The 17,463-nt window shown below is 48.1% G+C and overlaps 1 protein-coding gene across 1 annotated transcript; it reads left to right on the top strand.

The window, feature by feature from the left end:
• The first annotated feature begins 660 nt into the window (after nt 1-660).
• Nucleotides 661-16,491, top strand: MBD3 (methyl-CpG binding domain protein 3). The gene is made up of 8 exons (XM_086477375.1): nt 661-674; nt 4,964-5,020; nt 7,744-7,903; nt 9,652-9,789; nt 12,433-12,523; nt 13,034-13,211; nt 14,466-14,663; nt 16,287-16,491. The coding sequence occupies exons 1-7, from the start codon at nt 661-663 to the stop codon at nt 14,656-14,658; spliced, it is 831 nt and encodes a 276-aa protein (XP_086333501.1). The 3' UTR covers nt 14,659-14,663; nt 16,287-16,491.
• The last annotated feature ends 972 nt before the right edge of the window (nt 16,492-17,463 follow it).

Below are 17,463 nucleotides of genomic sequence, written 5' to 3'. Positions count from 1 at the left end.
GCGCGAGCGGGCGGGGCGGGGGGCGCGGGGCCGGGCCGCCAGTCCGGCCGGGGCGGGCGCGGGGGGAAGATGCCCAAAGCGGCGCTGCCGGGGGGTCGCGGGGGGCCGCGGCGCCCGGCGCTGGGGTAAGGCCGGAGGGGGGGGGCGGATCTGGGGTGAGCGGGGCGGGGGGTGTGGGAGCTCCGCGTGGGGAGCGCGGCGGGGCCGGCTTCCCGCCGAGCGGGAGGGACTATATCCCCGCGGCGTGCGCGGGCGGAGGGATCCAGCCGCGGTTGGAGGCGGGAGGCGGCGCGGTGGCCAGGGGGGGCGGGAGCGGAACCGCGAGGGCGGGCGGAGCGGAGCGGAGCGGCCGCCTTCGGCGTGGAGGAGGCGGGAGGGCCGCGGCGGAGCGCGGCGCCAGGGCCCGGCGGGCGCCCGCGGCGGCGGAGGCCGCGCTCGGGGAGGGCGGCGGGCGGGAGCGGTTCGAGCCGCGGCGCCGCCGCTGCCGCCGCCTCCCGAAGGGAGGGAGGGGGGGGGGGGGGATTTGGGGAGGGGGGGGACGGGACGGGAGCGGTTGGAGCGCGGAACAGCCGCCGGCGGGAGGAGAGCGCGGCAGCCGGGAAGAGCCGGCGGAGGCGGCCGGAGCCAGGAGGGAGCGGCCGCGGGCCGGGCCGGGCCGCGATGGAGCGGAAGAGGTGGGAGCGCTCGGCCGGGCCGCGGCGCCGCTGCCCCGGGGCGGTGGTTGGGGGGGGGGAGCGCCGGGCCGCTCTTCCTTGCGGCGGGGGAGGCGTGAGGGGCCGGGCCGCCCGCGGGAGGCCGGGCAGGGGCAGCGGGGCCGGCGCCGGCTCTGCCTGTGGCTACAGGTGGACGTGCCGTGGGGCCGGTAGGGCTGCGGGTACCGGGTGGCAGGAGCACCTCTACCGATGGGTACGGGGGGGGGGGGCTCTCCGCCAGCACCCCGCCTTGTCAGCGACCCGCCGTGAGGTGATGAGCAGCGTGGAAGGGGGCAGGGGCCTTGCGGGGAGCCCTGCTCGTCCCTTCGGAGTGGCTTGTGCCCAGCAAATACAGGTGGTTTCTTTTAATGTCCAATAAATGAGGTGTTGGCGAAGTAGCCGGGGTATCGGGGAGGGCGGTTGCCCGCCTTCATGGGGCTCCATCTGGTGCTTTTTCTGTGCACCAAGGAATTTGGGGTAGGGTGAAGAAAGCGTTCGCCTGCCAGCGGCGGTGGCTGCTGCTGGAGCTGAGGGTCCAGGGCAGGGCTCAGGATGTGTTCTCCTGTGAGCATTGCTGCTGGGGGAGCATATGGCCGGGGAGCTGCTTGCTCTGCCTGCAGGATTTCTATTAATACCGATGTATGTCTCATATGGCTGTAGGTGGACCATATGGATCCTTCCTGCACCCATAAGAGGCAGCCTCGGCGCACCTTGAGCCGATGTGTGAAACTTGGGTCCGTTGGGAGCTGGAAGAGCGTAGCAGAAGTTCTCCAGGTGTCCTTAGCTGGCCTTTCTAGTCGGCAAAATGAACACGCTCGACTTCTGCACGTATTTGGTTTCATTTTTTAAATCAGATTATGGCTGTGAGTAAAAGTGTGCCATGGTGAGTGAACCGGCAAATATCATCCTCGAGAGCGTCAAGCTGGAAGTGCCGGCTCCACCGCCGCAGCTTGGATTCTGCGGGGAGAAGAAAAGCCCACTGGCAGCAGCTAGAGGAGGTGCAGCTGAAAGCTTAAAAGATCCCGGGTTTTCCAGGAACTTATTTTATTTGTAAAGTTGTGGTCTTGGAGCTGAACTTAAAAAAAAAAAAAAAAAAAAAAAAAAGGGGAGGGGAGCAGAGAGGATAAGTAGCATATTTTTATTCCCTAGTTATAATAGATTTTCCCTTTATATCAATTTGGGCAGAGATCAAAGGTACAAAAGGACCCTGCTGCGCTAATTTTTGGTTACTGCTGCATTTTGTATTGCCTCAGAGTGGAAAATACGTGTGTGGCAATTTATTGATACCTCTGCTATTTCAGCCTGTTCTTTACCTGGATGATTTTTTTTTTTTTAATCCAGCTCCCCTGAACGTACAGATGCAGTAAGTGCTTGTGGCGAACTGCACGCGCGCTTTGGAAATGAGGGTTCTTGTGTGCGATAACCAGCCTGGAGAGTTAACGCTGAGCCGAGGCGATCGGCGGCGGGGTGGCGGTTACTGCTTTTCCGAACCGTTGTTGAGGGCTCCTGCGCTTTCTGTTTGGAGGTTTCCTTTTGTAACCCTAAGCCCTTGCAGCACATGCTTTCTGCATGAGGGTTTCTGTCGAATACGAGTTCTGCTTTGGGCAACAAGGCAAATGGGTTGTGCCGAGGATGTTCAGCCCCGTGAGTCTGTGCGAGCCGGTTGCTGGCTGGAAATTAAACCCTCATCGAGGTGTAAGTCCTCAGGCAGATTTTTAGGAACAGTCCTATAACCTTGCGCTTACCAGCTGTGGGTTGTGCAGAAGTTTTTTAACCGGAGTGTGCTCTCTCGTCTGCCTGTGGCTTAAGAGTTGGGAAACCCAAGAGGGTGTCTGGCTGAAGTGGTGGGGCTTGCGGGTCAGATCTGGAGCGCGCAGGAAAGGTGCAGGGATGCAGGGTTTCAGGAAGGGAAGCGTATCGGGGATTTTGTGAAAGTGGCGGGTTTTCTTTGGGAGAGTTTTGGCTACAAGGGTTCTCTTACAACTCAGTGTCCTCACCTAGGGGAAGGAGGATTTAGTGCTGCTTTGTGTGGCTTTTCTTCATAGTATTTTTCTGCGAAGGGTTTGATGACCAAGCTTCTGAGAAGTTTGGGATCGCTGCTTGTTTCTGCTTCGAGGAGTTGCTGACATGGTGTCCTCGAAAACTTAACAGATCTCTTGGGGGAAGCTTATTTGTTGTGAATTTCTTACCTACACAGCAGCTATGTAAAAAGAGTTGAAGAAAACGTTTTTAACACCCTGCCCCTGGGTATATTTTGGTCTATATACTTTTTTTTTTTCCCACCAAAAAAAATGGTGGAGGAGAATGCTTTTGCTGAGACAGTACTTTGCTCTTTCTCTGTTGTTCTGTTTTACCCACAGCTCCCCCAGGGAAGCTCTACCGACGCTTGAGATGAGCCTTATAAAAATGGCTCATTATATTTGGGCTTGTTCCTGCGTTACGGGACTGCCACTCGGGTTCTTGAAATTTGAGAGATTTGTGTGAATCAAAGTTCTTTGGGTTTTTTTTTTGTGTGTGGTCGGAGCCCAAGTTCCTGAACAAAGACAGCCCCGTGGCCCTGCGAGGCAGGGACCATCCCTTACACACCGCTGCTGGCAGCAGTGCGGGGCCTCCGCGTAAATATTGCTTGGGACAGCTGCGGTGGCAAGGGACAGCTCGAGTCCCCGAGGTTGCTCCGTGCAGAGCCGAAGGCACCTTTACGGAGGGATGTGGAGATGCCTCTGTGTGGCGCTGTGAAAACGTGGGGTGGGTTGTGGCAGCTGGAGGAGTCACCTGGTCCTGCGTGGTCACAGCGGTGCTTTGGACGTGCGCTGGTGATAGCTGGGAGCGTGTCCGTGCGAGCCTGTCCCGGGATAACCGAGGCTGTTGGAGTGCGGGACCACCGAGGCAGGACTTGGTGCGGATGCTGCCGCCAGGGATAACGGGAAGATGCTGCGAGAGAGGGGGACAGCAGCAGCGTGTGAGGTGTCCCAGGGTATCTCCCTAGGAGGCAGTGCCGGGGGGTGTACAGCACCCAAAGGGGTGCTGGGCGTTGCCTGGAGCAGGGCTGGGGAGGGAGGCTGGGGTGGGCTGCGACTCCGCGCAGGAGGGAGCACGATGGAAATGGAGAAGGAGAAACATTTTGCATTCTACCCATCACCCCTCCACTGAGGAAATGAGGCTTTGGGCATATACTGTGGATCACCCTTTCTACCTAGGTTCTTCCCGTCTCCATTTCTCTACAAGGCAGGCGACGTCAGGGTTTGTTCGGGTGGTTTTTTTTTTAGTCTTTTGTCCCTTGCTTTCCAAGTTGTGCAGATCCTGCGTAGGCTAAATGGGGAGAGCAGAGGGGAGGAGACTTGTGTAATGAGGGAGGAGGGGAGAGGGCCTGGGCTGGCAGTCGGTCTCTCCTTAAGAATATAAGGCAGGAAACAAAGGGTGAGCTGCACATGGAGAGCAGCGGGCACCTGGCAGCGCTTGGCCCTTCAATAACCTGCCGCACATTCGGCTTAATCCGCGCCCAAAAAAGTCTGAATAAGACATGAGGGTGGCTCGGGCTTGGTCCTACCAGCCCTCGGGCCTCTTGGGGTTCGGTTTGAGGCGGGCTGTGCCAGCAGCGAACATGTTGGAGCTTTTGATGGATGAGCATGTAAAATCGTTTGCAGCTTGGCAGTCGCCTTGCTTTTCGTAACACGGGGAAGCGTGAAAGACCTTAATTCAGGGACTGAGTGCAGCGCGCTCGCAGTCTCGGTGCCTGCAGTGTTATTTAGAAGAGAGGTTGGTTTTTGCAGCTTTGGACCAAGATGCCTCTCTTCTGAGTCTCTAAAAATCTTTGTAGATCAAAACGAGGAGGGCAGAGCTTTTGCTCTGGAGTGGAAGGAGATGAATTTCGCATTTTGTGACGTTTAAAGGGCACACACGTTCAGAATGCATACGTGCTAGTTTACTGTTTCTGTGCCTTGTGATGTGCAACAAGCAATCCCGCTGCTCAAGTTGGGGGTGGGGGGTGTTTGGCTGCCTTTTTCTTTTTTTTTCGTCCCCCTTTGACCCTCCCCAGTGTCTGTAGGTGCCCTCGATGCCTGTGTCCTCCCAAGCATCTCCTGCCAGAGGGACCCCAGGAGCTGCCAAGCGCACCAGCCGCTTCCTTTCTGTCTGTGTTTACTGAGCAAGTTACGGTTAGCCTGGAGTTGTAGCTTTGTTCCCCGCTCTGCCATTGTTCCAGAGGAGCTTGGTACGGTATTGCCTTTTTCAAGACATAACCAGAGTAAAAGTTTTTCTTCTGAACATTTCAGTGCTTTTCCTTTGGGCCAAGCTTCCCCAGGAAGAGACAGGACTCTGAGTCATTTCAGGTGGGTTTTTTTTTAGACGTATGTGGACTTTGAGCAGCTTTTCAGATCCATTGTAAAACTACTAGAACACGTACTGAACAAAAAAGCTGAAGGGCTTTGTTTGTTTCAAATATTGTCGCTGAGTGTATCTGGCTCTGCTGTTCTGGAAGTTACTCTGTGCTTTTAAGTGCACAATTCACTGTAATGTATTATTTGTAAAATTCCGAAGACACTAAACAGTAAATTGGAGCTGCGGATCTTGGAAGAGGAAGCAGCGTCATGTTCTTCGTATAGTTGGAGTTTCCCTCGGCTTCACTGACGGCAGCGATGGCTCTGGGCTAAAAGCTGCTGGAGTTGGTTATTCCTCTTTCTGGACTGAGGCATGCAACTCCCTTGATATTTTTAAAAAGTGGTTTCAAATTTGAGTTTGTCCCAGAGACCCAGTCTCTGTTCCTGCCTGTTTATTCCTACCTTCTGTGTCATCTTGTGGCCCGAGTGTGCGGCTCCGTAGTGACCTGGTCCAGCTGAGGAACAACCAGCGATGAAGCCTTTCCTCCTCTCCTCCCTGCCCGCTAAAGGTGGATTATTTTCCCCATCTGGTTAATGGTGCACTTGCACGAACGCTCTCGTGCTGGAGCACTGGTGGTGGCAGGGAGCAGATACGGGCCAGGATAAGCAGCTTGGGAGCAATCAGGGCCAGGAGCTTCCCAAGCAGATGCTGCAGGGGGATGACCACAAAACCTTTCAGTCCTTTGAGAGACTTTTTCAGATTTCAGTTTTAGTATAATTCATATTAACCTTGTCTCTCTGGTTTTGGAGAGCTTTTAATACTTTGGTTCTTTCTGTTTGTTTGTTTGGTTTTTTTTAATCTGGGTTGGTTTGTTGTTGGGTTTTTTTTTGCATACACACTCTGACTTGGACTAATTGGTTTGCCACTGTCCTGTACTAGAAATTCTGGGCCTATGCGGTTTTTTCAGACCTTTTCCCCTAATATACACTTTGGGGAAGCAGATAATGTGTTGAAAAGAGGCTTTTTCCTCTGAGCTTTTTTTCCTTTGAGGAGACCCTGGAGAGGTTGTTAGTTATCTTACCAGGGTGAACACCACCACTGTGGTAGGGCGGGGTCTGTGCTGCTGAAATCGTTAGTAATACTCCTTTCCTCCCATCCTGTGACAACTTTGTTATTTCAAGTTATTCTTGGCCTTCAAGTAGAAACCTTGCAACACGCAGCCTGGCTTCAGGAGTGACAGAAGGTAACCTTAATCACGGAGCTCCCACTGTCCTCAGGAAGCGTTTGAAGCTCATTGGCGTTGATTTGCCCCCGGCAGGTAGATGCCGTTTCTCTCCTCAGCAGAAAAAACAGGGGCTCTGCCATGTGGGTACTGCTTGTAGTCCTCTGAAGTTCAACGCTTGGATATTGCGAAGCTGCTTCGAATGGGTTTGTTGAACTCCCAAGTGCCACCTCTGTGTGCAGTGGGCAGCCTGTTAGCGAGGTGTCACGGGGATGTGACCTTACGTCTTCTAAAGGAGAGCCTTGGTACCCCGAGTGTGGAGGGTGTTGGTAGGCTAGGGAGGAGATCACCCCGCTTCCACGCCAGGTGGCTGAAAAAAAGTGTTCTAAGGCTACTAACTGCTCTTTGAAAGAAGGAAATGGATAAATAGGGGTGGGGTGGTGGCTGGCATCTTTGGTCTTAAAATGCCTTTCATCCAACTAACCTGTGTTCAGTGGGATGGATGTACGTGGAGTGACCTTCTACCAGATGGGCACTAAGGTTGCAGATGCAAGTTGCAAGGTGCAGAAAACCAGAAATGAGAGAAATGAAGGGAATAAAGGGGCGTTGGTGTGACGCTAAATGAAAACATGGAGAATACTTTGTGCTTCTTGTCTGTATAGTTCTGCACTGCAGTCATAACATTGACTTATTTTTGCTTTATGCCTAAAAAGTAAGAGTTCACCTAGCAGTGCTTTTTGTAGTCATGCAAAAGGTGATATTATTAAAAAAAAAAAAACCACCAACAACAAGGGGTTGGAGTAATTTATGCCTGCTTGCCAGGTTGTAGCCTTTCACCTGAAACCAGGTATTTAAAAAGAATCTCTCTTCTTGTTTTGCCATTAATGGAAAGTTTTCCAAGGTTTTGACCTTTATCTTTGCATCACTTAAGCTTTGTAATTCTTTGCTTTGCAGCATGTCAGCAGTTAACTTCTGTTCTTTCTCCTTGCTGCTGTGTAATCCTGAAGTTCAGTGTTCAGAAAGCTACCAAAGGCTTGTAGCCAAACCTGAATGTGCCATTCCAGGGGGGGCAAAGGAGTCTGAGGAGACTTTTGTGGTGCTGGTCAAACGTAACGCTCCTGGGAGAAGAAATTATGCTTGAAAATGGGCATTTATTATTTGAGCAACTGAGTGATAAGTACATCTGTGCTGCTATCTCCCATGTCAGTTGCTGTGTGAATTAGGCCATGTTCATTTATAGCTGCTCTGAATCTTCCTCTCTACGTATAAAAACGTTTTAACGTGGTCTGCTCTTACTATTCCACAGTAATCAGGAGAAGGAGTTAATATGAAAGCAATAATATCCATTTAGAGTTTAACATGAGCTTCGTTCTCAGAAGTTCAGCCCACATTGTTTTTCATGAAGGAGACAAAAATTGCCTCTTGTGAGTTGCAGTGAGCGCTGGTGCCGAAGTCCAGAAGGTTTTAATTCCCCTCCTTGTTTCTTTTCTGTGGTGTTTTTTTTTTTTTCAGCCCAAGTGGTAAAAAGTTCCGAAGCAAGCCCCAGCTGGCACGCTACCTGGGGAGCTCGATGGACCTGAGCACTTTTGACTTTCGCACAGGAAAGATGTTGATGAATAAAATGAACAAGAACAGGCAGAGGATGCGCTATGACTGTTCCAACCAAGCCAAAGTAAGACTAAGATGCAGTGGCAGCTTTCCCCTTTCCGTCTGCTGTTGTGCTGGCCAGGCTGCCTCCCAGAACAGTATCTGTGATAGCGTGAAAATTCAGCATTTTGTAATTAAAGTGTGAGACTGGAGTTGTATGAGATAACGTCTCTGTTACGGGGCGTTGGACAAATATTGCAACGCACTGATTCTTCCAGGGTGCTGATACCATGGGAGAACGTTGCGGAACTGCTAAATCCTCTGTACAGCAGGGCTGGAGAGAGGGCCGGCATCTCTCTCTCTTCCCCTCCTGGAATGTGAGATCGCTTTCTCCAGTGCGATCTCCTCCAGAGCCCCAGATCTCCAGCTGACTCCTGTGGCTCTGCAGCAGCTCTGCTCTGCGCTGGCATCTGGTTTGGGGGAGGAGGGAAGCGTGGCGTGGGGCAGCGGGGACGAGGAGGTAGTGCACCCTCCGCAGGCGACTCCCTGGAGCTGTCCCAGGCCACGCTGGTTTCTCGGCTTTGGAATTGAGTTAAGGAAGGGATGAATTTTGGGCAAAAAGCTGAAGAGGCGAGAGGATGGCAAGGTCTATTTGTAGAACAAAATAAAAGAGCCTGTGTTTGGCACCTAGTAATTTTGATTGTTAAGGTTTAGTCGAGATTACAGCGACATTGCTGCGCTGCCTGCCTGGATAGCGATGGGCTCGATTCGCTCTTAAGTATCTTCATCAGATGGTAAAAGCTTTTGTAGAACTCAGCAGCTTATGTCTGTGCACCTAAACGTTAAATGGGGAAAACAGCGTAATGCTTATTTTCTAAATAGGGGAACCAGTCGAGACTCATCCTCACTGGAGTGATTACAACATCTACGTAGAGCACAAGGTGTTGTAGTGATGTTTCAAAAGAAACATGCCTTGCTGCAGAGACCAGTGGCTAACACACGTCTCATCGGCCAAAAATTCTGCCCAGACCTTTCAATAAATGTACGAATAGTTACCGTTGGCTTATAAAAGGATTAGCACACAGATGGTTCGGAATATTTGTCCTGAATACATCTTTTCTACATCTCATGAATAAATATGTTAAGCAGACGTGGTGTCTGCATCCTCAAGAACAAAGTATGTCCTACAGCCATTTCAAGACTTGCATGTTAGATCTGGGGAATGAAGAACGATCTTCCTCTGTTTCCACTAACATAAAGTGCAGTCACGTACTAAAAGCTTGATTGTTATGAGCCCTGTTTAAAAACTGAGTTTTGTTAAGAGCTGAAGGTAAAAAAGCGATCAAGGTTCCAGCTGTAGTGATTTATTTATTGGCCTCCACAACTGGGTTTAAACCAGAATGGTTTCTGGATTCACAAAACTGTCTCTAAATCCCACTTCATATTTTTGCTGATTATTGCAAATATCATGTCGGAATCTTGTGGTTTACAAGTGGCTTGTCAAAGTGCAAACTCAGTGTTCTGGCCCCTTAATTCTGTCAAAACTGGGATAAACCCAGAGTGTATAAACTAGAATGAGAGGAGGCTAGTATGTTAAGTAGAATGTGAAGGAGTGGAAAGCTTTGTTTAATTTTGATAGGTCTAAGGTGAGATTGGAACGTACTTACTTACGCATTTTTAGCAGTCTAACTCACGCAGCTTGAGATCTGACAAGTTTTCAACTCTGTGAACTCTTCTCTTCCCTGCTGTACATCTTTGTGGCTGTAGTAGCATTTTAGCAGATTGAAAATATTTTTTGTGGGCTTTTCCCCTCCTTTTGTTTGCAATTTTTAGGGCAAGCCTGATTTGAACACAGCCCTGCCTGTCAGACAGACAGCCTCCATCTTCAAACAACCTGTCACAAAGATCACAAACCATCCCAGCAATAAGGTGAAGAGTGACCCTCAGAAAGCTGTGGACCAGCCCCGGCAGGTAAGGCTTGCAGCTTAGTAGCTTCCTCTCCAGAACTAAGATAATTCTGGTTTTGCTGCTGGGAGGGTCCCAAAATAAACCACTTTAATTTTGCGATGCTGAACCAATAGTCCGTGGCATTTTGAAGTCTCTGATATTTCAGAAACAATAACTTACGGTGCTCCCAGCTTTTAAAACCGGAGGAATCCCCATTTCCAATACATAGTTCATACGCTGTCTGCGCTGGGTTTTATAACTAGACTCCAACCTTTGTTTAAATTACAACTCTGTTGTGGTTGAGCCTTCATTTCCTTAATGCTGAAATTAAGTATTACCTGCAAATTTAGACAGACATCATAACCACTTTAGGGGACATCTGCATTGTAATTAGAACTGCTGTCAAATGTTGCAATGGTGTAAGAATTCTGTGTTTCAAGAAGTCCCTGTTCCTGTACAGACCACACACGATGTGGTGTTTGTGAGGTACCCCCTGCATGGGCCTGTTTTTCAGATGTGTGTATCATTAGTAGTTAACTCTGCCTGTGTGAACAAGGTCATAAATGCACTTGGCATGTCATTATTAATACAAAATCCATGTGGTTTTCTTCCCATACTGTGTATTCAAAAACAAGAGAATACACCAAAGTTAAAGGAAACCTTTCAGCTTAATTTCATCTAGCGAAAGGATGCCAGAAGTGTGCTTAGGACACGTGTGGCTTTGAAGTTGGGCGCTGGTAAAATAAGAAGGACCCGTTCAAAGCAGCCTTGGGAAGACATTCTCATGTCAGTCATGTTACCTTGGGCCGGCAGCCCGTTGCCTCCACGGAGCTCACTCCAGGGATTCTGTGACTCCTGCCCTGTAGCGAGTCCATCTTTACCACTTTTGGAAACGAGAGGTTCAGCTTCCTCAGGCTGTTCAGGTGCTGTCGTTGGGGTCATTTATCAGTACGTTTTAAACTCTCGCAGCTCTGGTTGAATTAAAATACATCGTTCCAAGAGGGAAGGTGATCACAATAAAATTTAAAAATACCCTTTCACATTGAAAACCTTTTCTGCAAACTTAAGAACTACCTTTATGAAGTGTGAGAGAGTTCGAAACGGAGTTGAGTGGTTTGTTGTGGTGGTTGGGGTGGGATTTTTTTTTTGTTGGTTTGTTTTTGTTGTTTTTTTTTTAAATGGCTCGGTAGGGTTTTAGCATGGTTTCCTAAGGAAGTAGAGCATGTGTTACAAGAACAGCACGTTGCTAGTCGTAGAAACCCCTTGGCTAGTTAAGATGCTAAAAGAGGCCACTAAAGTTACGACACTGATCTGCAGAACTGAGCTGAGTAGAGATTCGTATCCCTGTTGTGGAAGAGGTTGGTCTGTGCGCGCAGACTGATGGGTGAGCGCAGTCTGTTGGACAGCAGAGATCAGCCCCGCTACGCAATGGTGTCGTAATCTGCCCTGTCTAGTTTCGCTGCTCACGTTACTACTTGTTGTACTGCAGCTTCCTGCACTCTGCTTGTGCTTTCCTTGTGTAATCCTTTTTCTTTTTGTGACAACATTTGGAGTCTGTTTTCTGAGAAGGTCCTTTAGAGGTTTTTATGTGTATATAAATATATATGTGTGTGTGTGTGATATATATGTACACATATTGGTTTATATATTTAATTTTTGATTATTTAGCATAGAATAGGGCAAACTTGCTCTTTCTTGTGCCTTTCTCTGCATTATCCATCTAAGAGTCTGTTAAATTACAGCTTTAAAATATTTTACCAGACTGCGATATGTTTTAACCTCTGGTTAGGAGACTCCAGATGTTCAAAATTTGGAAGCAGTGCTAAGCCCCATCATGTGTTGGCTTAAAATTCACCGATTCGAAAGCCATAGGCTAGAGAATATCCAGCCTGTGAGCTTTGGCTGTCACTGTCCTTATTCCCCGTTTTGGGAGCAGAAAAGGAATGTGGGCTCAGTGGCACTCGAGTTTTGACAGGCATGAAAAGGGGACGTGTGGACTGTTTGGGGTAAGTTCTTAGTTCCTCAAAACCTAGATACAATTGCTTTCTTGCCACACAGATGGTACTCCTGCTATTCATTGATCGTCCTTAGACATGTAGGTTGAGAGCTGAAGGTGTGTCGGGGTGAAGTGTCTTGACTTCCCACCAAACCATGCGTTCACGTGCTCTTCAGCGTGAGGAGAACCTGTGATTCAAAATACAGTAAAGGACCAGACATGGTCTCGTGAGAAACTGCTAGAGAGGAATAAAATAATGCTTTGCCTTGGGAAGAGCTTGGAGGCAATTCTGGCATTCTGTAAATTCTGTGGTATATGTGCGACAGCGAGAGAGGAACGGGGGTGCAAAAAGGTCTGCCCCGCGCTGTGGGCGCTTCGGGGAAAGCCAGCGAGCCTTGTCTGGCGGTCCAGATCAGAAGCAGTGAAAGTACCAGGCCCTGGAAGAAAAGAAAGTCTTGTTCAAGGCAGCAAGTCAGGACAGAGTTGTGGTGGGGCTGCCTGGCAGCGAGGGTTGTTCCCTGCTCTCAGACCTGGCAGACCCCTTCTGTGGTAAATCCAACCTAAAATTGTCTGCCGCCGTGTCCTCCCCTCTCTGGACAGCAAGCTGGTGCTTTGTGTAGTTGTCAATTCCATTTCTGCTTTGTGCCAATAAACGCTTTCTTTGATGTCAGCTCTTCTGGGAGAAGAAATTAAGTGGACTGAATGCTTTTGACATTGCAGAGGAGCTGGTGAAAACAATGGACCTTCCAAAAGGTTTACAAGGTAATTGGAGTCTGCCCTTAACTCCAGGGTGGCATTTTGATCCCAGTCGGCGGTGATCTGAAGGTGTTGTGTCTGACCTCCTCGTGCTCCGGCGCTGCGGCCCGTTCCTGCTGCAGCAGGAGCTGTCAGCGCTCCGGCTGGAAGGCTCGCTGCCCTTCGGCCTGAGGAGACACTGAAGTGAAGCTTCTTGACTTTTTTTTTTTCCCCGTTAGTGTTCGTTTTCCAGAAGCATTCCATTCCCAATTTGTGGTTTCGTTTTTTTGGGGGATTTTTGTTGGGGTTTGTTTTTTTTTTTTTGTGTAGCAGAATGAGGAACTAATCTTGGTTTAAATAACTTTGGAGGGAGTTGTACAGGTGCTGTTAGAAGGGTTAAGGACTGAGACTCAGGTTGGTTTAGCTTTTGAGATGACAGAACGTGCTTTGCCATTAAAATTTAAATAATGCCTGTGTCCTCATTTGCTGTTCTTTGTCTTGTGCAGTGTTAATTATCCCTTTTCCTCCCGCTTGCAGGGGTTGGACCTGGTTGCACTGATGAAACCCTCCTCTCTGCTATAGCCAGTGCTCTGCACACTAGCACCATGCCGATCACCGGGCAGCTGTCTGCGGCTGTCGAGAAGAATCCTGGGGTTTGGCTGAACACCTCACAGCCACTTTGCAAAGCATTTATGGTGACAGATGAAGATATTAGGTATTAACTAGAAATGTCACGTGCTGTCTTGGAACAAGGTTTTTTTCTGGTAAAACAGCACGCCTTTTTTTTTTTTTCACCCCTCAATGGCACATTTAAATGTCCGATGGAGCACTAGCACTGTGGCTTGCTGAATTGATTTGAATGCCTCTTTATCAGCAGAGTAGAAAAAACCCTGTTACACGAAGCTGCTCTCCTACAGGCATGTGCTTAAAGCCCATTATTTTTTATTTTGACCATGCTCAGTTACTCTGAGGTTTCAGTTCGTGTTTGTTTTTCGTGTCAGAGTCCATCTCCTGTCACTGAACGAGGTGTCTGAATGCGAGTAACCTCGATGGAGGCACCTCTAAGCAAAGAAGGTTTTGGAGAAATCCTCGACAGTGCGATTCGGTTCTCTTCACCTTGCTCTGCGTCAGCACGGGACCAAATGCAAGCACTGACTGCCACAAGGGTGCAGTTTATTTAGCTAGAGCTTGCTTTCAGGAGCAAGTTATGTTGTGAAAGCAAGACTGGTCGAATTCAGCTTTAAGCACTTGGTAGAGAACGGAATACACCAAAGGCTGTAACCTGAAAGCACGCTGCTCTGCATTCATTAACAGCCTGTAAAGGTGGTACTTGATTTGGCTGGTTGATAAATCTTTTTGAATTACAAAAAATACGGGGGGTTTTGTGCTTCGTTTATAGAGGAATGACCAAGAAAAACAGTCTGTTTATAACTTTATGATTTGCTATGGCTGAGATGAAATAGCAGTCCCGTGAGGCACGTGTTGTTGATCGCTTCTTTACTTTACTATGGCTTTGACAGAAAAGGAGCTGTAAAATTTAAGGAGAATTTTAACTTAAAAGGAGAATGAGCAAAATGATTGAAATGGTCAGAAACTTAATTTTCTCCAGTCTCATTTTTGGAAATCTGAGCAGGGTAGGCTGCCCTTTTCTTCTTTAAATTAATATTAGTAGTAGGAATTACAAAAGGCTCAAGTCAGCTGCTAGATGAGGCAAATTTCAGCCAGAATTAAAACCAGTACAATCAATGCTAAGGCCTTGTAATGGAAAGTTCTGGACAACTTTTTAAAGTGTTTCTTTCATCTTCACTTGTAGTATAATGCCAGGAGAGTTTTTTCCAATGCAGTTCTTAGAGGGCTCTTTCAAAGCCACGCTGGTCTGCCCAGCCTCACGTGTGAGGGATTTGAGATTCCTTTGCCTCGAGAGAGGCAGCTTTGAGGACTGATGTCGGTGTTCCTTGGTTTGGGGCAGGAAGCAAGAGGAACTGGTGCAGCAGGTGCGCAAGAGGCTGGAGGAAGCCCTGATGGCTGACATGCTTGCCCATGTCGAGGAAATAGCGAGAGATGGGGAAGCTCCTTCAGAGAAAGAAGGAGGCGAGGAAGAAGGGGAAGAGGAAGAGGAGGAGGAGGAGCAGGACCATGACCAGGAGATGGAGAATGTATAGTCCAGGTAATGTGAAGCGTCCTGTCTCACCTTAAACTGTACTTCAGTGAAGGCAGAAATGTTTTCAGAAGGAATCTCAGTATATATTGACATCTCTGCTTCTTAGCACACATTTTTACAGGGGTAGTAACCGTGCTTTCAGGAAGAAATGAAATATTTGGATGTGTGTGATGTCTGGTGAGGGCGTGCGTTGTCGTGGAGCGTTCTGGGCCTTGTGTCTGTGTCACGTGGGTGCGTGTCTCACCAGAACATGTGTGTGAGCGCTTGAAGGATTCTGGCTTGACCGTGGATTGGTTCTTAAATTTGTCTTGTGATGCAATTTTTTTTTCCCTCTATTTATTTATTGATGATTTCCTGTGATAGGCAAGAGGACACTGTGGGCAGAAAGGACCGCTGCTGTCCTATGGGCTCAGTTTCTCCCCCTGCCTGCCTTTTTCTCTCACTTTCGTGTTTTTAGCACGTGCTTTCTCGCAGGGTGTATTAGAGGAGGGCACGTTTGTGGAATTTTTGAAATCATGCTTGTAGCAAGTTAGAAAAAGGCAGCCTGACCATCAAAAGAGGGAAGCTGCTAAAAAACTTCGTACGTGGTGGGAATTTATAAACTGAAAGTAACAGAAGAACGTATATATATTCAAAACCTGGAAACATCTGAGAAGTTTAAGGTAGCATAACAGCAGTAACTACAGGATTCACAGAAATGTGCCTTTATGTTGTGCACCCCTTAAAAGTATCACAAGAGGCTTGCTGCTTGTTTTCAAGTATATCTCTGCCTCTCACTTGTGCAGTGGAACTTCTTAAAGATGTAACTAGAATTTTGCTTTATTGTCTTGTAAACCAAAATAGCTCTGAATAATGAATCCTTACGAAGCAGAATAAAGCAGGCAGGTGAGGCCAAGCCAAGATACACCAACAGGATCTCCCTTAAATGTTCTGCGTTGCGCTAGACGGGGACGGTGCACCGTGCTACGAAGCAGAGCTTTTCCTGGCCTGTTCCTTTGATGTAACCCTAGCCAGGAGCACTGCGCGTATCGTCAGTGGAGCTCAGGCAATGAGATGAAAACAGAACTCACTGATTTTAATTTTTGATCATGTTAAGTTTTAGCCTAAGAAAAGCAATTAGTGTTCTGTCACTGAAATAGGATAGCCAATACCCTGGGTGCTTCATTACTCCAGAGCCTGTGGGGCTCAAGAATCAAGAATGTGGAGGGGAAAAAAGGGAATTTTTAGGATGAATAGCAGAAGAAAAGCCCCTTTGGAGGGAGTGGCAGCTGTATTTCAGGTGGAAGGAAGAGTGATTTATGTTAAGCCATCCTTCAGGCTGGAAGGTTGATTATAACGTGAAATCTGTTTGGCCTTTGGAAGATCTTATATCTGGGCTCTATTATATTTTCCTGGTTTACCCTGTCACTAACAGTAGCTTTATTTGGACACTGACTGCCTTGCATTCCTTTCTACTACAAAGGTCTGGCAACAGCGAAGAACCAGAACAAACTGGTGAAGGTGAGAAACAGGAGCTAAAGAAATGGATATGTTATGGCCATGGTACTTTATTCTTTTAAGGGCTTGCTTGCTATGAAGACACAAAAAGTTCTTACTGACTTACAAGGTCTTTTTTTCTCTTTCTTCTAGGGAGTTCCATCTAAGAATTCCCAGTATAAACCCTATCAGCAGGGTCAGCACAACCATTTACAAAGCCAAGAGTGTCTGCCAAGTAAATCGCACCAACAATCCAACCGTACTTAGGAGAATTTTGATGTACACTTCAGGAGAACATTGAGAAGCTGATGGTTCTTTAATTGCTGGGTAGTTTTGAAGATGGAACTTCACTAAACTCTACTCCCCCTCCTTTTTCTAAAGGGGTAGGGTAATTGGGAATGCAAAAGTGGGAGGGAATAAAGGAATATAAAATGGTGGGAGGGAAAATACTAGGAACCAAATTCCCTGTCCTTTTTTTTTGTCGTTGTGGGTCAGTGATAGGTGATACATTTTTAAGCTTTTCTATCAAAGTACCTTTAACAATGACCCATAGGAACAATTTTCTCTCTTAACACAAGTGAGAGAGATGCTGTTTCACTCCTTGGCTACTCTGCTGTAGGCTACCTGTTTGTACCAGACTGTAGGGAGGTCATTTTATGTTGTGGATTGTCATTCCATGTGTCAGGTCGAGTCACTGAATTTCCTTTTCCTCGCAAGACCACATTGGTCTTGGAAGTGTCGTCTCAGAGATGAACTGCCAGTGCCTCTTCCACCTGAGGTTTTGACGAGTAGGGGAAGTTACACTTGAGGAATTGGCCTTGCATCAATGGCAATCGGATTTTTAGTTAGTTCCAGCACCGCAGTGAATGCATGACCGTGCAGTTTTGATACGGAGTTGTGTGTGTGTCCGAGCGTAGCCCAATAGAGCTTCGAAGATAAATATACCTGCTCTGTGGTATATTTGTACTTTGGTTTAAGTCCGGTCAGAAGGACCTTCTCAACTCGGAAGGGAAGGATGACTCATTTCTGACTGACAATGAGGAAAACTTCCTCCTTTCTCTCCTGGTGCCAAGAACCCTGACCTCTGTTTCTGTGCGTGTGGAGGGAAGGGGATCCATTCCAAGAGATGTGTCTACACATCTGCTTTTGTGTGCAGTAATGTTCTGACCTCTTTTAAAACAAGAAAGGAAAAAAGGTTGATTTTTCTATAATTGATATCTAAAAAGGAATTTAAAGCTTTTTATTAAGTATTAAATCTTTCTTATTTGCATGTGCAGTGAAGTGACCAGCATTTTGTGTCCGAAAATGAAACGATGTGAAACCTGCCTTA

Source organism: Leptosomus discolor, chromosome 24 (genome assembly GCF_034619465.1).
Source record: "Leptosomus discolor isolate bLepDis1 chromosome 24, bLepDis1.hap2, whole genome shotgun sequence".
NCBI lineage: Eukaryota > Metazoa > Chordata > Aves > Leptosomiformes > Leptosomidae > Leptosomus > Leptosomus discolor.
Note: the sequence above shows the minus strand (reverse complement) of the source record. Positions and strands in the feature narration are given on the sequence as shown.

Bases quoted from the DNA above. Each gene is read 5' to 3' on its own strand.
- MBD3 (XM_086477375.1), top strand. The intron at 9,790-12,432 runs GTAAGGCTTGCA...CTTTGATGTCAG, and splicing joins CTGTGGACCAGCCCCGGCAG to CTCTTCTGGGAGAAGAAATT. The intron at 12,524-13,033 runs GTAATTGGAGTC...TCCCGCTTGCAG, and splicing joins CCTTCCAAAAGGTTTACAAG to GGGTTGGACCTGGTTGCACT.